Raw genomic sequence first — 23,820 nt, 5'->3', positions numbered from 1 at the left:
TGTTATCCTAACTGTGTGTCTGCTTTCGGAGCTGGTAAAAGATTTAAAAAAAAAAAAAAGCCCATTGACAACATACTTCGGTCCAATCCATATGGACTAGGGGGGCTTGGCAGCGATCAGTCTTTGGAATGGAAAATGCATCTATTGCTCTAAAAGCCAGCCAAAGAGTTAAAATGTCCATTGTTGTGAATTGTAAGCAATTTGGGGTCTTGTATGCGACAAAAGCATTTGTGAGGAATGAAGGTTGTGACAGCCCTGTGGCTGACAGGCAATCAGGCCTGGGTCAGGTGTACCTCCTTATGCCGCTACCTCAACTCGGATAGGAATAGTATCTAGGGGTGCAAATCAGAAATGTCATGATGATACAATAACAATATTCTTTAGGAAACGATGCAGTATTTGCCAATATTCAATCTACCACGACTCCATTCAATAATCCATTCATCTTTTGTACCGGTTGTACACCGTGAACTGGTTACTGGCCAATCGTGGCGATTTTAATATATTTACACATTGGACACAATAACTTAAACATTTTACCCAAAACAAAATGTAAAGCAAATGTAATGTTTTTTTTTGTTTTTTTTTTTTTTTTGGGTGGACAATTTTGTCACGGAAATATTTCAGATGTTAAATGGTTGAAAACCATTCTTTTTGAAAAAGAAACAGCAAATCTGAAAGAGGATATAGATCCGATTCAATTTTGCTTAATCAATCAATATTGTATATTCGTGACCAGGTTGCCTTCCAAGAGCCACACAAGTAGCCCCCAGGCCTGTGTGGTGATAATACCTCCGAGGTGGATGTATTGGTTTCTGACAAATGTAGAATTAACAAAAGCAATTATCAACACATTGCACACAAAATGAATGACTTCATTTTTGGGGGGAAAAAAGCTATTATTTCCTTTCCAAGTCACATTTAAAGACATTTAAAATAGTACACAAAATTAATACATTGGATTAATTAAACTAGAAAGAAACAAAATAAACTCAATTCCTCCAGTACACTTCAAATGTTACACAGCCAAGATATGACTAAACTTGACAAGTACTGCATACAAATATAAAAACGCCTATTGAAAAAATACAGCAATGTGTCATGTACAACAATAAGAAAGGTTTCAATGCATCTCGACTATAAAAACCAAATTACAACGTATATTTACACAAGTTGATCATTCATGTTTTCACTTGGTTCATCAACATTTCTCTTGACATTCTCTTTCTCATACATTCTGTGGAATGAATGCCCAAGCCTAGCTGGAATTACAGTGGATATAAAGAGACGCAAACGTAAAGTGCACCATAGCCACTAATAAAAGCATCGGTGGTGCTTGACTGATTGTTTGTAGAAGCATTCTTTAGCAACTAATGCTGGAGCTGGGGCTTTAATTATTCCAAATGACTAGCCACTGGGGCAAAAAGTCAAAAATGAAACTTATCTACATATCTACCATATGTCAGGGTAGAGTAGAAAATATATACCTTGCTTGACGCTGAACTGGAAATGAGTAAAGGGTTAAGTTGCATTTCATTTTTACACCGGAGGAAAAAAACGTTTATATCCACTGTAAATCCTTTTCTTTGCTCTTTCAATCTAGCTATGTAGACATAACAATTATTACATATTTACAACTCAAACAAATGTAAAAAATATGAAAACATTTCCAATAAATCAACTGCTAACATTTTTGTACTGTGGTTAAAAAAGTGAGAAGGGATCAAGAAGGATGACAAACAAAAATCAGATGGGATGACTGTAAGGAAATCGCTTCAAATGACAATATATTGCCTGTAAAAATAAATTAGAATAAATAATTGTACAAGGTCAATTGCTGCTTCACTTAATCTTGACTTGTAGAAGAATCAATATATGAAATGTTTAATAAGAAACAGTGAATCTCACTCAACGTTTTGTAAAACTACGTGGAGAAAAGCACTACTACAAAAACAAGTTTTTTTTAGGCAAAAATTGGGTATTTAGAAAATATTATCGTGACTGCATTGGAATTAAATTTTAAAGATGGATCATTTTTTTCTTTTCCCTTTCAAACTTGTTACTGGAAAACCCGTTGTTACGTTCCACTTCTTATGTGGAGTGTGAGTGAGTAAAGTGTGCTTGTGATACGATCAGGTCAGGCAGTGACAGTAGAGTGACAAATGACAATGTTGGGCAAGAAATGGTCAAAGAAATATGTAGAAACAATAATAAACAAATATTTAAGTATAAAATATAGATTCCTATCGCTATCTCCTTCAATATTTTCACAAAATGAGGATTCCTATGCACGTCTACGGCTAACAGTTCCAGATTCCATCACAAAAGAAGCTTGCCATTGCGGTGAATCTTCAAAATTTTTCCAAGTCTCTGTTTTGCTGTTGCAAGTCCTTTCTTTGGACGCTTTCCTAAATGTCAAAAACATACGCATGCATGAAACATGAGAAAAGGGACAAAGATATGGAAATTGTACCGTTTCATTCCTTCTGCTTACCTTGACCAACTCCTGCAACGCCTTGACTAGCAAGCCCTGAAGGTGACGCACTAGAGAGTGAGCTGCTGTTTTGCGGTGATAAGGAAGGTCGACGTGAAGTAAGGAATACCCCCGGGGCCATAGCCCCGCCACCTCTAGGGCCACCAGGACCAAAAGGTCCTGGTCCTGCTGTGTATTCATGGTCGAGTAAACTGGCCGAATAGTAATCCATCCTCCTCTGTGGGCTGAAATCTGGTGCTGCCTCTGGAACGTTTGGTGGCGAGGGAGGAGCTTGATCTACCTGAAGTTGAAGAGGGCTCACAACGGACACTGGAGGGCGCACCTTTTTGGTGTATTTCCTTTTAGTTGGCTTATGTTGCTCCTGAGTCATAGAAGAAAAAAAATGTCCTACTGCTTTATTACCATTCAAACATTCTGCTGCTTAAATGTCAAGGTGCAATTCCAAAATATTACCATTGTTTCCTCACTCACCTGCTGCGCCAACTTGGCTGCAGCAGCCGCCAAGCCCGTTTCCACAGATGCCACTCGAGCGCCATCCCTTGCTGGCCGATCCTGTTTCGGTAGAGTAGGCATCACCCTGGCTGTTAAGTAAGATGGATTATTAGTCAAAGCTAAAGGATCGAGAGTCTGAAATGCAAACTTGAGGTCACTCTCATCTTCACCTTTAGGACTCCAAGGTGTGTCATCCCAATTTTTCTTCCGCTTCATTTTAGCTTTGTTAGCATGGTCCTCCTCATCAGATTCCAATGAGGGATACACTACCAGAATGATTAATAAAACCACAGGTTTGGTGTAAATAAATGTGAATGACTATAAAATAAACCACTGACACGATGTCCTCAACATTATGGGGCTACATTTGCTATTGGTTCCTCACCGTAATCTGAATCTTTAAAACAGGTCCCTAAAGTCTCTTGCTCATCGGGGCTGTCCTCGTCACTAAGATGTCGAGCCGGACGCTTAATGGGCCGCTTTCCCGGCCGCTGGATAACAGCTTTTTTCTCAGCCCCAGTGGTCTTTTTGATCCCCCCAGTGACCCACACGGCTCTGCTGCCTTTTCCTTTTACGATCCCCAATCCCTCAGTGAGTCCTCCAGAGATGGACAAGGGTGATGAAGAAGAGGAAGATGACGATGATGACGATGAGGAGGAGGAAGGTGGGTTAGCCATGGAAAGCATACCCTGGATGGCGTCACGAGTACTAGGAGAGGCCGGGGCTTCCTCACTGGGTGAGGACAAAAAATGTGTGGTCCAAGCAAACAATAATGATAATATTTAGAAGTGTTAATTTTAAAAGAAAGACAGATGGGAAAAAAAAGTGTTCTGACCTGAGTGCAGAGGAGTCCAAGCCTGCCACCTGTTTGCTGGCCTTCAGTAAGTCCAGGATTCCCCCTGCACCGCCCTTCACACCATGAGCAGCCAGTGCTTCTTCATCTGTGGTGTAATCCTCCTAAGGCCATGGAATCAAAAGTGACTTACTGAATGAAGATTGGTACTTTGTCAATTCCAAGTCTACTACTGGGGGCGTATGTGTTAAATTTATTGGGATAAACAGAACCAGTGCCAAGTCAGCAATACAAGTGTCATTATTTTAATGTATATAACATCAGCACATGCAGGTAGCTTTTATGTTATCTGAATGCAAGTTTCTGTCTCTCTCGCTCTTTGCTGATGTAATTGCTGCATGAATTCCGATTTGGGGGACTTGACTGTTTAGACCGCCGCCATTTCCATTCTGGAAAAATGTGGCCCAGATAGAATTTTAACCACATTCAAAATTGATCTAGATTGAATTAGAAATGGTCCACTTTTATATGACTTTTACCGTTCAGACCGTCAAGTTAATGCCTCACTTGAGTCGGAAAAACATGAAAAAATCGGTTTCATGCATTAAGACCTGCGGTATGAAACTAGCCTTATTTAATTGTAACGCTTCTGGCTATTCTGTTACTTTGACAGAATTTCACCTCATCTTAAAATTAAACTTTCCTTCTTTTACACATCAATTTAACACAAACATTTCCATTATTTTGTGTAAAATAATGAGTAAGAATGAATAATGAGTAAGTCATTTGAAACGTATATATCCAGAAAATAGTATACAGCATAAAAATGTAACGAGTCCAATGTTTGCTTCTTGTGTTTCCATGCTAATCTTACCTCAATGTCAAAGTCGACCTCCCCTGGCTCCCGAATACGATTGGGGTCGGAGCAAGGCTTTGCTCGGGGCAACTTTCTTGGTAGACCTGGAAAGGGCATTGTTGACACACCTCGTTTTACTTAATAACACATATTGAAATGCTGTAAGACATAGGAATTTTTTTTTTTAAACATGTGATATGGGTTTGGGGTAAGAATAGCCAATACGCGTTTCTTTTTCACTGTCCTGCTTTATTGTTTGCCCATTTTATCATAACTATAGTGTAGAGAGGTACAGTATAACACTGTCTTTTGTCTACGTTTGAGCAGATTAATCATCCTGTGACTGTCAGACTTAAAGTTAAATGATTAATTTTCCTGTTATACTGAAATACAGGTAGTCCCCAGGTTACGAACTTACGTCGTACCCGACTTTAGTGATTTCGACTGTATGACACACAAGTCTCGTCCATTTTTATTTATTTTAAGTCGTGTAACAGCCCCTTTCAGACTTCCCACTAAATTCCTGTGTAATACGAAACAGGACTTACCCATGTCATGGCTTTCAGACATGGGGAAAATTACCCAGGTTGGACACTTTCAGACTTGTGCCTTGTTGGAGACTCGGCGCTATCTGTGCTGGGAGTGTGGGGGATCACGTCATTTTTGGTCGTCATCAGCAACAAAATAAACCACACATTTCCAAAGATGGACGAAGGACTGTTTTTTCCCAAGGCTCTAAGATCCAGTAGCACTTCATTCTGTTATATATGTCCAATTAATTTAAACTGGTAGGACTGGCTGTGAATGCTCATCTTTCAGTGTCCGATCATTTTTGACTGAGAGTCTGACAGGGGTCATTCGCTAACAGTCTCGCCCATTCAAAATGGATTGGACGTCTAGTGCTGTCACTGGCAGCTAATGAGTTAAATAAGTGTCCTGTAAATAGTTAAGCACCTACAGTACATAACAGGTCCAGTGAAGTCACTTTTGTGCACATGTACAGTGAGGAGCAGAAGTAGTTGCACCGCGTCTGATTTTGCAAGTTCACCCACTTAGAATATAGGTACACAGGCATGAAAATGGGTCAGGGGTTAAAAAGGTGAGAAGGGTGTGGAGGAAATATGTTCCGGTACACTGTACAACTAGGGCTGTCCCAAACGACTAATTTTCTCCCGATTGGTCAGTCATTATTTTTATGATTAGTTGACTAATCTAATAATACCCCCTCCCCCCCCCCCGCCTTTTTTTCCCTTCTTTTTACTAATTTAGCAACGAAATTTTTGATGACGCTTAATAATTCACAAAAACATTTTGGAAACACTTAAATTCTTTATTAAAGTTCAAATAAACACATAATTAACAATAACTCACAAATAAACAATGAGGTCAAATACTGATAGCATTCATTAGTGCAAAAGAATGGAATATAAACAAATTCAGAACACTGACTTCGCCTTTCCAACATGATTCTTAAAATGATTAAAATTCGCAAAATGATTCTTAAAAAAAATATCTAGCTTTAATATTATCTATCTATATTATAATATTACTATCTATAATAGTAGTATAATAATTCTTCATTCCCAATTAGATTTTTCCACAAAATGGTGTCATTTTAAAGCTATTCTTAGTGTAGAATCTGAATTCTGAAGTATGTGGGATTAACTCCAGGAATCGTTATTTATATGACGAACATGACATGGTTTTATTTTGAAATGTTCACCGAAAGTATGTCCGCTAACCCGCTAACCGTAAGCTTTACACTCCGCAAAAAAGCTCTTTTTGTCATTGCTGTGGTGTCAGTAATCATTTTTTTTTCTCATTTTTTTCATTTGCAAATGCAGTTAACCAGCGATTTTTCATTTTTGAAGTGTCACCTTTCAACCGCAAGTTTGCGTTTTGGAGAAGACTGCCAATGTTTTATAACAGGCTAATTAAGTTGTCTTTTTTCCCCATTAGCCTCAATGTACCAATGGTAACGTTTACAGTGTTTAATATAGATGTGTTTCCTTAATTTGTATGTTTGAACTTTAATTTTGTTGTTGATGTTGATTACCAATAAACATCTGTGAAAACAACTGTTGTCTCATATGCCATCAGCACGCACGCATAAATGTATACACGCGTGCGGCGATAAGTCGCAGCCATGAACATTACCACCCTCATTTTTATTTACCGTGCGATAAATGAACTCATTGCATATCGCGACAGGCTTTGCAACTTCAATAAAACATGTCGTTAGTTAGTTAGATGGATTTACGATCTGCCAGCTTGTAATTTTCTCCTGTCGTCTTCCAACTGGGTGACGGCGCTTACGTATTCATTCACGGCCGACGTACAGTGGTGTTGAAGAGAGAGGGCACAACAGTGTACCCACATTTGTTTCGTTGAAATAAATCAATGTTTTGGCCACTCTGGTGCGCTTTTTTGGCTTTGTGCCGCTTTCCCATCTTGCATACCAAACGTTCGACATAAAAAAAAATTAAAAAATCTCCTAACCCCCTCACCCCCTCCTAAAAATGTTCTCCTCGGATCTACACGATAAACATAGGGCACCCTTTTACTTCAAAACGGCCAATTTCACGAAAGGTGAGAAATTTTCATGCCTGGCAATCATAGATGCATTTCTACTTACAGAGACATAATCTTAAAAAAAAATCCGGAATTCACATTGTATGATTTTTCAATAATTTATTTGTAATTCACTGGGGTTCATAAGTATTTGTACCCCTGAGAAAATCAGTGCTAATTTTTAGTGCAGAAGCCTTTGTTTGCAATTTCAGAGGTCAGACGCTTTCTGTAGTTCACCAGGTTTTCACATATGGAAACAGGGATTTTTGCCCAGTCCTCCACACAATTTTTTTCAGGTCAGGCTTCGGGGCTGTCGGTGAGAAATGCAAAGGTTCAGCTCCATCCATAGAACCTTGATATGCTTTTTACGCAGCCACTCCTTGGTCAGCTTGGCTGTGTGCGTCGGATCATTGTCATGTTGGAGGATCCAGCCACGACTCATCTTCAAGTCTCTGACTGAGGGAAGGAGGTTGTGGGTCAAAATCTGACGTTACATTTCACCATTCATCCTCTGCTTTATAAAATACAGTCATCCTGTTTCCTTTGCCGAAAAGCAGCCCCAAGGCATGAGGTGTCCACCCCCATACTTCACAGTAGGAATTGTGTTCTTGGGATTGTACTCATCCTTCCGTTTCCTCCACACACGACGAGTAAAGTCTGCACCAAAATGTTCTACTTTGGTCTCATCTGAACCACATGACTTTCTCCCATGACTCCTCTGCATCATTCAGATGGTCCCTGGCAAACTTCAGACGGGCCTTCACATGTACTGGCTTCAACAAGGGAACCTTCTGAGCAATGCATGATTTTAAACCATTGCATCGTAGTGTTCTACTGACAGTAGCATTTGAAACTGTGCATCCAGCTCCCTTCAGGTTATTGACCAGCTCCAGCCGTGTAGTTCTAGGCTGAGCCCTCACTTTTCTCATCAAGGGTGATGAACCACGGGGAGAGATTTTACATGGAGCCTCAGGCTGAGGTAGATTATCAGTCATGTTTTTCTGCTTTCCAATTGTCCCATAGCCTTTTCCAGCTTTATGAAGCTCAACAATTTTTTTCTCAGGTGTCTTTCGAAAGTTGTCTGGTCTTGCCCATTGTAGAAGTTGGATTATAACTGACTTTGGGGTGCACAGGTGACAATGTTGAGCTCAAACAGGTGGTTGGTAGGTGGTTACTCATGGGGTAACGGTGAACTGTTTTTTTAAGGTAGACTGCCAACTCTTTGCGTATAATAATTATTGCTGATTATCAGGGGTACAAATACTCATGAACCCCAGTAAATTTATTTAAACAATGGGGGGGGGGGGGTTACATCTATAATAGGGGTGTAATGGTACACAAAAATCTCTGTTCGGTACATACCTCGGTTTTGAGTTCATGGTTCGGTTCATTTTCGGTACAGTAAGAAAACAAAATGCAAAATAGAAATGTGCTAGTTGTTTATTACACACCTTTGTGCTTTCAACAATAGGAACATTAGCCTATACAAAGCTAGAATTCTGCTCAAAAAGTAGCGGGTAGTTAAAGATAATCCAACAACAATTTGCCTTTCAGACCCCGCGTAATGGTCAGCTTTCTTTCTGAAAGAAAGAAGAAAAAAGTCCTGTGCTAAAGAGAAAAGCAATCCCAATGACAAAGATTTTAACATGTATTTTACAAATGAAATGCCTCAATGAACCATTTTTTTTCTTATGAACGGTTTTCAAAAGTTTTATTGGTGGATTTTCTCAAGTTAAAGCGCCACACAGAAATTAATAAATTTAATTGTGTAAGCGGGATCTGTGTATTATTCTTATTATTTAATTACAGGTGTTTTAGCTCATTTCAAGTTATTTTATTTAAATGGGCTATTATTTATTTTATTATATGTTTATATTTTACAAATGTGATGTAGTATTCATTTATATTGTATATTTTATGTTGTATAACTTTAGTTCCTATGTGAATATTAGTCCCTACTTGTTTTGTTGTGGTAGGAGGGTTTTGTATTGAACACGGGGCCGTGTTGGTTATTATTATAGCAGAGAAGACAGCAGTAAATCAACAAAGACAAGTCAACTGTGCCCCGATCTACCACTATAAAGATCTGATGGACTCAAAAAGTGGGTTACGATTGCATATTAGTTTGAAAATCGACCGGATCCACCGTATTTTTACACGAGTGACTTCCGGTCTGCCCGATCCTAGCTACCGGTAGTAGTATTGACGCAGGAGGGTCGCGTCTCGCGTCAAATAATAAACTCTGCCGTTCTTGTCGTGTGCGTCGTGTTGAGCCGCTTCTGGGACGCGTCTAACACTGGGACTGGTGTGCATTGGCTGACTGACTTTACAGGGTGACCCAAAAACAAGTTTACACTCAGTTGACTGCTTGTTTAAAAGCCATTGAAACATATCTAAATAGGTTGTCATGCTTAAGTGATTCATTAAGGTCACTCAATGCATCTGGTAATCTCTCGTCTCTACAATTCCTGTGCTTCTGCTGAAAATGAAGAAAACTTTAGCTGTACCTGAATTGCTGCGTGCCGGTCTGACACCTACTGAGATTGCAGCAAATCTGGGAATACAGTCTACAAAATTAAAAAGAAGCTGAAAGATACTGGAACAGCCTCACGAAAACCTGAGTCTGGACGTGCCTGATCTGTGCGGACCAAAAAGTTGATTGACAAGGTCAAACGGCGCATCAAGACAAATCCTGTGAGGTCCATGAGAAAGATGGCACGTGAGCTTGATGTGAGCCGCTCATCAATGCAACGGCTCATCAAGAATGATCTGAACATGAAGTCCAGGGCCAGAGTAAAGGTTCCACTGCTTACTGAGGCGCAACAAGAAAGTCGGTTCAGTCGGTCCAAGGTGTTGTTGAACGATGTCAAGCATGCTGCAGCAGGTCGTGCGATCTTGTTCTCAGATAAAAAGATTTTTACTGTGAATGCAATCCTCAACCGCAGAAATGACCGATGGATTGGAGGTGGTCCTTCAGATGTCCCTGATAATGTAAAGTATACCAACACTACAAAACAGCCAGCTTCTGTCATGCTTTTTGGCCTCATCTCATCAGATGGAAAGAAGATGCCTCCAGTGTTCATTCCTTCAGGAGTGCGCATCAACAAAGACAAATATCTGGCTATTATGAATGATAAAGTCAAGCCATAGATCCTTGCCAACTACCCGGATAGGAATTATGTGTTCCAGCAGAACGGTGCACCAGCACACACCTCCAAAAGGACTCAGGAATGGTTGGATGCCAACTTGCAGGCATTCTGGTCCAAGGATATGTGGCCACCCCAGAGTCCAGATCTCAATCTCCTGGATTATAGCATATGCAACTGTGGAGGACAGTGCCTGTAAGAAGCCACACCCTTCTGTGGCAGCCTTGGAGAGGTCCATTGTTAGATCTTGGGAAAAGATGACAGCATCCTACGTAAAGAAGACCTGTCAAGCGTTCTGCAGGCGCCTGGAGGCTGTTGTGACACTTAAGGGAGGACACATTGAAAAATAGAGTGTACTGTACGTGTTCTTTACAATAATGTATAATTTGTGATTAAATTCTAATTCTAAGCTGAATAAACATGGCATTTAAGTTGTATTATGGCAGTGTAAACCTTTTTTTGGGTCACCCTGTAATGCCCGCGTTTCACTGCGTTCTCGCGGCGGCCACGTTGTCGCGCCGTTGACGTTTCTGGGTTATACTGTCCTACCGTGTTGGTCCTCATTATAGTAGAGAAGACGGAGTAAATATAATCTACACAAAGAAACTGTAACCCGATCGACTCACAGCCTCAAAAAGTAAGGGTTACATTACGTCAGAAACTCGTTCGGTACGCCTCCGTTCCGAACCGAGCACCACGTACCGAAACAGTCAATACAAATACATGTACCGTTACACCCTTAATCTATAAGTGAAAATGCTCTACCTCTACTTCAGGCATGAAAATGGGTCAGGAGTTAAAAAGGTGAGAAAGGTGTGGAGTAAATATGTTCCGGCGTTCTGCAAAAATGTCCGCCGTCGGCAAAACGTCCTACATGTGGCGAATTTCACCATTTTAATTTTTCACATAAGGCTTAATATTCGAGTTAACGGGGGTTTGATTAGTTGAAGGAGTTGATTTCAACCACCATTGACTCGCGCTAGCTTAGCCACTCCGGAGCCCTGAAACTAACAAATAACTGTCAAACTGCACAGAATTTGTTCAAATCATTTCCAACGACTAATTAAACCCCGGCTAACTCAAAGATTAAGCCTAATGTAAAAAATTCTGAACTTCCCCTTTAAAATAAAGACCATTGAATATGGCCATTAAAATGTTGTCTATAAAAGTTTTAGAGTAATAAAACAAACAACAAAAATGAATAAAATGAACAGGAATCCTTCAAAGTATTTCATAATGGGTCCAAATTATTTTTCGAACAGATCATGTGACTATAGAACCTTAGAGACAGCCGTTTGCATTGCTTAGCCAAAACTACAGCTGAGGAGGCAAGATGGATATTTAGAATTTCTTTAAACCTAAGCTTTCAAAACCCTCAACAACAACTGAGCTTGAACCGAGGATTGAGCACGAGCAGTATCAAAAAGTCCCGGCTGTCGTGTTACCTGTTGCGCTGTAATTCCAAGTGGTGCTTGAATTGAATGCTTATAGCGGTCGACAGTCTTTTTGAGCCAGCACAAAGTTCGCAGCGCACGGAGATATTTTTGTTATCTTTACTGGACAAAAATGTGAAGTAATGGCTGTGTTTCCAGTGTGCAAATGCAGCCGTTTGTAGTATATCTCCTGCCTATTTCATTGCATCCTGGCGAAGTAGCAAGGCTATGTTGTTTTGGCCGCAAACTCCCAGCGCTCACACATCATGGTAATACACGTGACCCTTTTTGTTCCGTCCCCGATTAAAAAATGTGACATGTGATGTCACTCCCATGACTACAGTATTCTTCATTCTACACACATTATGTAGTAATAGTAACGCACAGGCATCAAGGAACGTAATTTTACTCAGATTACTGATTTAGAAAAATGAACGCGTTAGATTGTTCTTTACTGAAAGAAAGTAATCAGATTAGTTACGCATTACGATACCGCGTTATTGACAACACCGCTTTTATATTACCGTTAAATACACAAGCTTGACGCTACCTTAATGGGAGCTATTTTTCACCGGACGCTCCGGCAGTGTTCAACGCAAGCTGCAACGAACGGCAGTAACTTTGTCATACCACAAAATATGAAAACGAAAACCATTACTCACTAAATTCAATATGCTGGCAAATGCATTCATCTAAAAACAATTGGGAGTGATACTTTACCTCCTCCAGCGAATGTGAATTTGTGCTTAGCACAAGATCATCTGTCGCAATTAGCGATCTTTGACGCTTTTTTTTTTTCCCCTCCCCGCATACAAACTTGTTTCTCTCTCAGCGGCTGTGATTAACCTCAATGAAGTTGCTGTCCTAGCTAAGCCTTGCCTATCATTCGTCTTTGTAAGTTTTTAGTAACTTTGTGTATTGAATTTGAAAGGAAAATGTGTGTTTTGTTTTTGACGAACTTTTTCATGAAGCTAAACTGTTGAAGCTACTCACATGTGGAAAAATACGAGTGTACAACGTTTTAAGTTTATTCATTTGGTATATTTCAGTTACCACGATTTGAGAGATCAATAAATTGAAGAATTTACGCCTTGCGTTTGGAGTGCTTGTTTTTGGGTTTGCTGGAATAGCGTCACTGACACACGCAGCATTAAACAGGGGAAGGGGTAAGCGCTGCCGCGCCAAGCCAATTCTGGCTGCATTTTCGACTCATGAAAAATAACGAATACGTACTACTGTATGACGGAAAATTTTAGTGGTTTTGTAACCGCGACGTTTTCATAGCATGGTAATCCGTGAAGGTAACTGGCACATGCCTACAAACGACCCCCCCCCCCCCCCCCCTAAAAATTTTCTCCTCGGATCTACACGATTCACGTAGGTCATCCTTTTTGACTTCAAAACGGCGAATTTCGCCGAAAGGTGAGAGATTTTCATGCCTGCTACTTATTTTCTAAGTGGGGGAACCTGAAATATCACAAGGGGTGCAAATATTTCTTCTCCTCACTGTACATTATGATGATGCTTTTCAAATTATAAATGGTGCAGATCAACTGCTTACTGATTTGTGTGAATTTGACTCTATTGTACTAACAGTTATACTAATAATCTTACCGCTTAGTTTCTTCTTCTTGCTTGTTCCAGCAAGTTTGCGGCGTGGAGGAGGGGTTTCGTCTATTTGGAGCTCATCCTCAGATTCAAGATCAGAGAGACTGGATCCCTCCATGACAAGGTGCTGGTAGTTGGCAACTGCCCCGGCACCATTACTTCCAGCTTTCTTGCTAGAGTTGAACAAATTAACCAGATGAAACCTCAGTCTTTGGTGAGACAAATCATTAACATGGCAGTAAAACAAGACGTCTAAAAATATTACCCTTGAATTTTCCCATTGGTCAGCACGAGTTTCAGCTTGCTTTTATTTAACTTTCCTTCGAAGTCTTCCAATGGCAGCTCCAACTGAAAAGAACAAAATATAAGTAAAAGAAAAAAAAAAAAAAAAAAAACTACTGAACTTTCAAAATGTTCCACGTGACCTCTTTTTTCTGTGTACCTTGTTCTTGCTTCTGGACTTGCCAGGTTGGATTTTTTTCAGAGTATGTTTGGTGTGGATCTCAAGCAGGTCAAGCTCTCCCGCTTCTGTTTTATAAAGACCCTTTTGGTTTTTCTTCTTGGGTCCAGTTGGTACAACATTTACAATTATGTCCTTTGGTTTGAGGCCTTTCTTATTTCCAGGGGGGCGGCCTGAATTCTGAGAGGTGGTTAACGGAGCTTTTGAGAGAGGCGATCCAGGGAATTGAGGTCCAGTGCGGCCAATGTTTTGTTGGAAAATATCCTATGAAGATCAAATACAAATACAAAATGTTAGATAAAAATACTCGACACAAAGGAGAACGAATTCATATGGCTACGCTTTTGGTCATTTGTCCAGTTACCTCAACTAGACGTATCTCTTTTGCAAGGTCCTTTACCAGTGCCTGAGTGTTGATAGTTTCTGGAATTTCCGCTTCGTGATCACTTAGCGCCTGTGTGTACCAAAGCACAATCATGAACTAAGGTTGAAACTTGTCTGCTTGTGGGGCCATTTTGGTGTGCACAACTATGGGTCATTTGAAAATGCAAATAGTATAGACAGCGTGAAAAATCCAGGCTACCTCTTTCCTGGTCCAGGCGCGGAAGGCATTATTCAGGGCTTTTGCTCCATGAACCAGATAGGTGGCTGGGTGTCTGCGATTTTCTCTCAAACCTACAAGACAGAAAAAAGAATTACAAAGGAAAATATGAAATGAGGGTGCTTAAGGCAAAGGGTAAAGCAAAGATCGTTTCGTTAAGGTTACCTCTGAAGGTATCAAGAAGGTGCTTCCCAACATACCAGCACACAGTTTCAAAATTGGGAAACTTAAACAAGTCTGCTGTGCTCAACCGCTTCTCTATTTCATAAGCCCTAAAAACATAAGAATAGGATTTTGTGCATATTCTGCTATGACCATTTAAACATTTCATACGCGCTCCACTTCTGTCCATCTAGCTTTTCAAAAGCGAAATGTACACACAAAGAGTATATGTATTGTGAACAGCGTCAGAGGAGGTTTCAAGAAACTAACCGAAGCTGCATGTCAATATTGAGGCTATGCAAAAAGTTTCCTCCGAAGGCCAGGCAATCCACTGGAGTTAACACAGCGTGAATCCACCCTGGAACAATAAAAGGAACGGTTATCTATTATCATGTGTTCCCAAATGCTCAGAAGAATACAGTCAAATAAAAACATAAAGTAAAAAAGTAATGAATGTGTTCTTGCATACCAGTTGGAATGAACAAGGTGTTTCCTTGTTTGACGGAGCACTTGTAACACATGTCAACCTGGTCTCCAAAGAACATCTCATTCTGATTGGACGATGAATTCCAACGCTCAAAAAGCGCCAGGTTGGCTGCCGTCGGCGATATTAGGTAGAATATTTTCTCCCCCTAAATTCACAGGAATATGGGATGCCTCTTGGAATTAAAATACACGCAACTATTTTAAAGTAATTAGTTTTTCCCTCACCCGCAAAACATGATACCAAACGGAAGTGCCACCAAAGTCAACGTGAAAGTCCGTGTAGCTATCCTTGACTCCCATGAGGCAGTACTTCTGCACATTGGGCCGCTCAAACACAGATTCCTCTGGCCAGAGGTTCTCCACCCATGACAGCTTCCTCACAATTTTTGGCGTTTCCACCAAATTTGACAGCCTGAAAAGGAACAACAATTGCTGTTAAACGCTGAACACATTCCATTTCAATGTATTCATTTTTGTATGTTATTTAAACAAGAAAATCAAGTATGTTATTGAACCTTGTTTCTGAGAACTCTAGGCTGATAACATTCAGTACTCGATCTCTGTTGGGGCTGTTGTAGTATTCGGCAAAGTCACCCAGTCGCATCTTCAGGTCACACTGGCGAGAGACGTCGATCACATCTATCTCTTTGTCTGAACCTGCAGGCACAGTTAACACATTTGGAGCAGTGCACATCCGAGTAATAAAGTGATATATGTCATGACAATATATGAATGAATACACTACTAAGAATTTTGGGCCATATCACCCATCTGAACTATTTTTTCGTTTAAATCGAACAAGCACACATTTTTTTCACATCAGGAGATTGAATTACCAATGTAGTGTTCTACATCGCTGACACAGAACGACGCTGGTGGAAGAGTCATGCCAAGCCCGTCTCGTCTCAGCACCATGACAGGAACACTGAATGAATGCTCCTCAAGAAATTCCACTGTGAGCTGGGCCCCTGAAGGCTTCAGCAGTACTTCATCTGCACTGTGGATGACACATAACACACAAACGATTAAGCTTGTTTGGCTCGTCTTCCTTGACAAAAAGACCTTTCCAAAAACATTACAATTTAACTCAGATTTTTTTTTTTTTTTTATGGCAATAATCTTACCTGGGGAAAGTGCGACTCCGCAGTTCCCTCACGAATTGGGGGCTGCCCGTCTTCACCAACCGACCCGGGTCTCTTACCCCAGAGGCAGCTCCGTCCACCTGCTTGTTGCCTCCACGGCGTTTACGCACTGTGAACATGGAGAAAACAGCTTGACGATTACTGTGAACATTTGCACAATTGTGTGAAACACTTGAATATTTCTATTTCCACGTGGCAAAAAAGGAATATTTTACTTACTGACAGAGGGTCCATGAGTGAGCTGACAGTTGGGGCAGTGATAGAGATCAATCTCAGTTGCTTTTTCCTCTTCCACTCCTACACAACTGTAAAACAACAACAAAAGGCTGAGAAAGGGTTGCACTGTGAAAAAAAAATGAAGCGCCACTTGGCCATCAAACAGTTCTTTTTAGAAGCTGCATTTTTAAGTGTCTGTGCTATTCAAAAGATTAGTAAATAAGTCAAAATAGAGATTATTTAGTTATTTCTCACTCGTACGTGAAGCTAACAGATTAAGTGACAACTAAGAAAATGAAGCAAGGAAAATTACAGTGGTGAAATGCAAATATAATGAGAAACTAATGGAAATAAGCATCATTGTTAGCGAACCCATGAACCGATGGACTACAGTGGTACCTCTAATTACGACCGATGGAATACAGTGGTACCTCTAATTACGAAATTGGTTCTGGAAGTAGTTTCGTAACATGAAAATTCTGTGAGTAGAGACACGTTTTTCATGTGAATGCCCTAATACGTTTCAAGCCCCCCAAAATTCAGACATAAATCTTTTATAATCCATCACAACATGGAACAAATACATGTTACAATTAGATTATTGCACAACAAACATAAAATCAGAGTTGTGCATAATGTAAAAAAGAATAAAGAATAAAAGTTAACACACTCATGTAAAGCTGTCGGTACACGAGGGGCGAATGACGAGGATGCTGGGATACACACATACACATATAGTAGAGGTCCCTCTCAGTCCATTGGATGCCAGGAATGCCAAGCAATAGCCAATGGCAGAGCAGCTATAAGTATGTTACGTTCAATAAACTCTGGGAGCTGCGAGTACGAGCCATACTGTATTTTTGACTTTCGTATCCTGAAATTTCTTTCGTAAAAAGAGGCAATATTTTCATGTTATCGTGCGTCTTAACCGGAAACTTCTGTATGTAGAGACATTCTTAAGTAGAGGTACCACGGTATTTCAAACTTTATATTTCTCATAAACATCTTTCATTTGTATATATACCTTTGAAATGCACTATGATTGTGTGTGCACTAAGAATGCAACAATACTCGGTTTTATATTGAACCATTTGATACGGCCTCTTCAATTCAATACGCAAAAACATTTGATCCAATTGAAAAAGCTCCCAAAATGTATTTCCTGAACTTTTTTTGTGGTCTCTCTCGCTATAATGTCTGGCGCATCTTTTGTAAATAAAGATATGAGAAGGCTCCTCCTCGCAGCAGCCCCCCTTCCACTCCTCCCTCAAACTGCCTGAAGTGCGGGAGCCGTGGTGCACAAGGACCATTGCTCGCGAGTAAACACAGAAACTTAAGGAGGCGCCTTGTCGGTTTCAACGTCATACAGATCCGTTGTGTGGCAGCATTTTGTGTTAGTGATATGCTATCCCCACTAGTACATAATTGACAAAGACTGTCTTTACGGATGTGTACAACAATACCCTCCAATATATTGTTGCCGACTTGGCTGCTACGATTAGCTTAGGTTTGACACCAGACAGCTTAAACCCTGGGACACAAAGCACTAACTCACGGTTACATGATAAACAACGAGTGACAAATTAAGAGCGCTGTACTTCAAACTCGTCCTGTTTATGTAAGTTGATTGTCAAATGCTGGTGTTGTGCAGTAATGAGCAGACGTGGCGTTTTTTTAACTTTTTTTAATGCCCTGAGTAAATGCCCTGACAACACTCGCGCGAGCACACACTAGATATCATCAAATAGCAACCTAGATGTGCTACATTAGATCCCCCCAAGTCCCATGCCATTGGCTGCGCGAGCCCAGAGTGATCATGGGACGCTTACTCCATATACTACATCGATTAATTCAACACCGCCATGACTGAATGGAAGTTAAGCAGGCCAAATCAATCCATACCAGTAGCCATAGATAATGCCGCAGATTAGTGATGCACGATAATACATTTTCAACCGATACCGATAACCGATAATTTCCTCCTCATTCCAACCAATAACCGATAATGTCAAGCCGATAATTCTATTAAAAGATTTATGTAAAATTTTAATGTATACACAAAAGAAAATATTACTGTGCAAAAATATAATATATTGCTCTTTTTTTTTCAACATAAAATATGAACAAGTCGTCAATTCAAACATCTAAATAATGACAGATTGTCTGACATTGTGTAATGGTAAACCTTTGGCAACAATTACTTACAGAGTAAATACCTAAATTGCACAAAAATGCCTTTAAAAGTAAGCCATTCCTAACACATATAACATTAATACAGTGCAAAACACACCTCCTTAAAACTAGTCAGTTTTAAGTGTAAATCTATTGGCAATAAGTGAAATTATCTGCCATCGCTTCAAGTGTATTTCTCTCAGATTTCTTGGAAGAAAAATAGCTAGCTGAAAATTATCTTAACAGCCTTGTTTTAAGCAATACATTATTATACTTAATCCTAAAAAAAAAAAAAAAAAAAAAAAAAAAAAAAAAAAAAAAAAAAAACTTGGAAGAAGGAAAAATTTTGAATAATATTTGTGGCTACAGAATATTGATTTAAGAATTTGATTATCTACTGCGACTGTAAGTGAGCAGAGAAATAAGTTAAATAATTTGAAAAGTGATTGCTAATGTTATATGCTTTGTTGCACACTGTGAAAATGATTAACTCAAAAGAGCGAGATGTCATGTACCCATTCTGCAGCGCTTTGTTTACATTTTCGGCTTTCACGACATTTGCTTTACAGCAGCTAAACTGATACACGGCAGTACTATTTGGACAGAGTTGGAGCTCGCATCCGCGTGTGTGTTGTTTTGTGCCTGAGTTTTGTTAAGCCGAAAATAAAGGCAGCGTTACAAAGTCATCTGACCGCTCGTCATTTTACATACTGAACGCATTATTGACTGGCTGACTTCGTTTTCTCCATGTTTAAATTATCATCTAACCACTGTGCCGTCATGATAAACTTGCATACTGGACATCACTTTTTCATGAAGAATGGTGGTCGTATAAACTGCATTATTTTTTTTATCCAGGGCTTTGGCTCTCGGGTCATTTAGGTAAAAAAAAAAAAAAAAAAACGTGTCTTGTCTCGGCGGCGGCGGCAGCTACGTTCGTACCGGATAATCCGCCCGCCCCGGCTGGTTCGCCGCAGCGTATTCGGGTCCTGGCTCTGCTCGAAAAAAACGTGTCTCGTCTCGGCGGCAGCTACGTTCGTACCGAATAATCCGCCCGCCCCGGCCGGTTCGCCGCAGCGTATTCGGGTCCTGGCTCTGCTCGCACGCCGTGGGGGAACGCTCGAGAAACCGGGGTGTATGGCGAGGCGGCAGCGGCCTGCCGGACCGGCCAGAGCGGCGGGCTCCATCGGAAGACTGCTACTTGCCGATTATCGGTCTCCAGTCGTGCCGGTGTTTAGCCTTAAATGCGAATTTACCACCCGCCTTCGGCTGCATTCCCAAACAGCCCGACTCTGTATCGTCACAAGCCCTGTAGTTTAACTTAGTGTTTACAATAGCTTTAGCATTCCCGCTAGCAGCAGCCTCGTATTCGTTCCAAAAATCTTTGTGATGCAGTTTTAAATGGCTGCTGGGTTAGTGGTTTTGAATGAGGACGCTTTCTTTCTGCCTCGTGGAACTTCTACGGTACATATTTCGCAGATGGCGAGAGCGTAGTTTTTTTAGTAACAGCCGTCATAATATTCAACTACTTCTTGTCGTGTAACTCCACCTCCTCAACCCCTCCTCCCTCAGGGGCTTCAGAGAGGGGAGGGGTTGAGGAGGCGGCGTGCTGAATTCTTCGGTTGCGCACATTTGGAGGCTAAATCAAGTATATAATTATCGGATTGCATTATCGGTTGAATTTTTTTATTATCTGGATTATCTGTGTGATGTCATAATTGCCATTATCGGCCGATAATTATCGGTGACCGATATTATCGTGTATCTTTACTACAGATATTGTTAATTCAGTACGTAACACAGAGGGACTTGGACCACAAATAGGATGTTTGCTCATGTAGTGAACATAGCTGCCAAAATTTCTTCAGCTCGGTAAGAGGTATAAGCAGATAGATATTATGCACTAAAATGCATGTTTATATGATTGCATTGTTATTTTTGCTTGTTAGCAAAATAAAAAAAACGTGAAAAAAATAATAAATAACACTTGTATTTTTGGTTTCGGAGCATTAAATGTATTTAATCGAATCGAAAATCGTGTCCCTCGTATCGGAAATTGTACCGAACCGTGACTTAACTGTATCGTTGCGTCCCTAATGTGTACATGCATATGATCCTCTAAACCTGGGCTGGGCAATTAATTCCACAAAGGGCCGCAGTGGGTGTGGGTTTTTGTTGCAACCCATTAAGAGGACACCTTTTCACCAATCTGTTGTTTTACAAGTGCAATCAGTCGGTTGCAGTCAGGTGCTTCTCATTTCTGCTGAAACCGCATTGGTTAAACTATCTGTGCTGGGTCAGTTGGAACAAAGACCAGGACCCACTGCGGCCCTCGAGGACCGGTTTGCCCACCCCTGCTCTAAACAATCAAAACTCATCTCTCAGTTAAGTACAACAACATATTTCAACATAATTCACAAATATTATTACGGCAGCTTAGATGTGGCAGCATCTGGTGCTTCAAGATTTTTTGGGGGGCGAAGAAATAACTCTGGACAGGTTCCACAAAAAATGGCAATAAGTAAATATGTAAATACTGGCTCATGACCATGCAGTGGTGTAGGCCAAATAAAATGGCACTGAACTCCAAGCACTGAGGCTTTCAAAGTAGCAGCAAAAAAAAAAAAAAAAAAAAAAAAAAAAAAAAAAGGAAAAAGTACTTTTTCTGAAAGAACAAAGGCAGTTAGGTAAATCTGGAATGTTTACGTTTCTTTGTCGATTTTCTACTATTTTAGTCAACGTGAAACTTCAATCACCTAGACATTTGTTTAAAGGACATTCATGAAAGTGAAAAAAACAAAAAACACTTACCTCCCATGAAACCAGTCTTGACAAATGTCGCACTCAATCATGAAGCGAGTCACATCATATGGGAGGCGACACAAGCAGTACACTGGTACAGAAGCCATACTGAACCTGTGTGTTATTTGAAAGAAGCTTTTTGCATTAACTATTTGAAGTAACGGTGATTATTCCAAATGTCCAATTTACAAATTAAACTCTTGTACAGTCAGTGTGCTGTACAGACGTGATGGCTGGTGAAGACACATATCCACTTGGGTGCACCAGCGGATCTGAAATGCAAAAAAATATCAAATTAGAAAAACAAAGTTTTAGTGAAAACAAAGGCCTGCACAATATAATGTGCGACTGCACAATAGTCCTATCGCAGGATGTGTGATTATTATTATTTTTTTCACCACATAAACCTTTTGTTTGTTTCATAAAGGCAGCAAATGTGCAGAGACATGGCTTCCTCTATCCCTTTAATACACTGCAATCTTCATCATTCACAGATTAATCCAGGCTAAGGGGGTTTAACAGTATTATATCAATACAATCGTACAACGCAGTTTTTCAGTTTTTTTGCACTTTGTAAATAAATACAATTAAAGCACATTGAAGCACCTTAAATCTTTAATGCAACAATAAAATATTACAATAACTAAGATAACCTTTTAATAACGAAAAAATATGATACATTGCTTAAAGCATGTAAAATAAAGGAAAAATACAAGGAGGAATGAGAAAAACAAGGGGGAAACTCGGCAAAAACAATAATAATAAAATACTGTATGCAATATATTAATACAAAAACATGGTGAGCCAACCAGTCTTCCCAAACACAGCTTGTCAAGTCATCTGGTGTTAATTCTTCTTCTAGTTTTAATATTGCAATAAATATCGTAATATAGAGCAAACCTCCCAAAAGTCGCAATGTATGTTTTTTCTAATATCGTTCAGCCTTGAAACATAAGCCTTTTTTTTTAATATGAAAGTGTCATAACGGATTTGCACAACCATCAGTGTTTTAGTGTAAACATGTACCGTCCAGCAAATTTACCACCAATAATCAAAGGTAACTAGTAAGCTGCTGTCTTGTATTTCCATAGTTAAGGAAATAAAAATATATTTATATATCTCGTCATTTGTAAACACGCAGCTAGCTATGTTAGCTCGAGATGGAGCTAACCTATCAACATTTCCCAAACGTTGTAACAATCCGTATATAACTGTAACACATTCCCGCGGCCCTTTCGAACTTTCCGTTGTACTTGTACAGTTGAAAAGCAACGTGAGCAGAAGTTTGAAGACGGGAGCCGACTCGAGTGTTGTTTAGCAACTTACCGGAATGGCGCTGCAGCAAAGCCGAGCTTTCAATGGCCGCCACCGCCGTAGTGAGAGTGATGTAGTACTGCAAGAATTCCCTACGCGAGATCGGGGGCAGCCGCGGCCTTATTATGCAACAGACTGGACAAGTAACACTTTATTTCGCCACATTTTTATTTAGCCACTATTATATTCTCGAATAGAAACGTCGCAACGTATCCAAAACAGAAAGTCTAAAGCGGCTAAATGACCACTTTAGCTACAAATGACAGCGGACTTCAAATGCACTGACGCCATTTTCAAAGACAACAGCGTCACTGTTGTTCATCACTGTTAACGCTTGTGCGGTCAATAAAGTTTGTATAATCCAACTTCAGCGGGAAAAAAAAGCACATCGAAATGATCGAAATGGAAGCCACGGAAATTAAAAAAAAAAAAAAAAAAAAAAGTAACATTGTATCAACAGAGTTGTAAATTGTTAAGTTGCATTAATTTCGACTCGTAAAAATATGATTCTTCTATAATGTAACACTGGTGAAAAATTAGGCTCGAGCGTATGACGTGGCACTCGCGAGGTTTCCGCCGCTATCGCCATTGTGGAAGCGAGAAACATAAGCAATGAGGCATTTCAACACAGGTCGCTCTTTAAAAATGGTTGGAAATTATTGTGCGGTAAAGAATTGCAACAACCGATCGAATAGAAAGGAGAATGTACAGCTCGACGGAACACCATTGAGTTTCTTCCGGATCCCTACATGGAGAAAAGGCGAGGGAAAGCTCATATCTGAACTTACCAAACGTCGAAGAATGGCATGGGTGGCCTCGATCAGAAGGAAGGGCATAACGTTTGATTCTCCAGTTACACACTGAGTTTGCTCTATGCACTTCCACTCCGGTAAGTTAATTTCGTTTGTTTACGCAAATTTCAGTAACTTTACGCCCTAAGTCGGCCTGTTGTTAGCTATTGCTAAAGCTAAACAACTAGCATGCATACATGTGCATTGTCTTCATAAGACATAATTCATGTCGTTGCTAAATGAAAAAGCTGTAATATTTTGACGTGAGAGAGTGGCAAAGA

General features: G+C 40.1%; 1 protein-coding gene across 3 annotated transcripts; it reads right to left on the bottom strand.

The window, feature by feature from the left end:
• Nucleotides 1-892: 892 nt before the first annotated feature.
• On the bottom strand, nucleotides 893-23,084 carry phf8 (PHD finger protein 8). 3 transcript variants are annotated; one of them, XM_057825510.1, is made up of 23 exons: nucleotides 22,761-23,084; nucleotides 21,624-21,706; nucleotides 21,444-21,548; nucleotides 16,464-16,549; nucleotides 16,227-16,353; nucleotides 15,939-16,099; nucleotides 15,618-15,759; nucleotides 15,328-15,514; nucleotides 15,086-15,248; nucleotides 14,887-14,974; nucleotides 14,620-14,726; nucleotides 14,437-14,528; nucleotides 14,218-14,307; nucleotides 13,836-14,117; nucleotides 13,659-13,741; nucleotides 13,400-13,566; nucleotides 4,654-4,739; nucleotides 3,822-3,943; nucleotides 3,372-3,718; nucleotides 3,157-3,252; nucleotides 2,948-3,075; nucleotides 2,495-2,855; nucleotides 893-2,408 (listed from the first exon to the last, which is right to left on the bottom strand). In XM_057825510.1, exons 2-23 carry the CDS (start codon nucleotides 21,680-21,682, stop codon nucleotides 2,320-2,322), a joined length of 3,168 nt encoding a protein of 1,055 aa, XP_057681493.1. In that variant the 5' UTR covers nucleotides 21,683-21,706; nucleotides 22,761-23,084; the 3' UTR covers nucleotides 893-2,319. The 3 variants fall into 3 exon arrangements, with proteins under 3 accessions (XP_057681493.1, XP_057681501.1, XP_057681511.1); XM_057825518.1 differs by having other exon boundaries at nucleotides 2,966-3,075; XM_057825528.1 differs by lacking the exon at nucleotides 22,761-23,084 and having other exon boundaries at nucleotides 21,641-21,706.
• Between the last annotated feature and the right edge of the window lie 736 nt (nucleotides 23,085-23,820).

Source organism: Corythoichthys intestinalis, chromosome 2 (assembly GCF_030265065.1).
Source record: "Corythoichthys intestinalis isolate RoL2023-P3 chromosome 2, ASM3026506v1, whole genome shotgun sequence".
Taxonomy (NCBI): Eukaryota; Metazoa; Chordata; class Actinopteri; order Syngnathiformes; family Syngnathidae; genus Corythoichthys; species Corythoichthys intestinalis.
The sequence above is the reverse complement of the archived record's forward strand: the minus strand, read 5'-3'. Positions and strand labels throughout refer to the sequence as shown.

Excerpts from the sequence above, each read along its gene's own strand:
- phf8 (XM_057825510.1), bottom strand. The coding sequence starts at position 21,682 with ATGTGTCTTCACCAGCCATCACGTCTGTACAGCACACTGACTGTACAA. Across the intron at positions 14,975-15,085 it reads CACCTTGTTCATTCCAACTG|GGTGGATTCACGCTGTGTTA; the intron begins GTATGCAAGAAC and ends TTATTGTTCCAG. Across the intron at positions 3,253-3,371 it reads TTTTAAAGATTCAGATTACG|TGTATCCCTCATTGGAATCT; the intron begins GTGAGGAACCAA and ends TCATTCTGGTAG.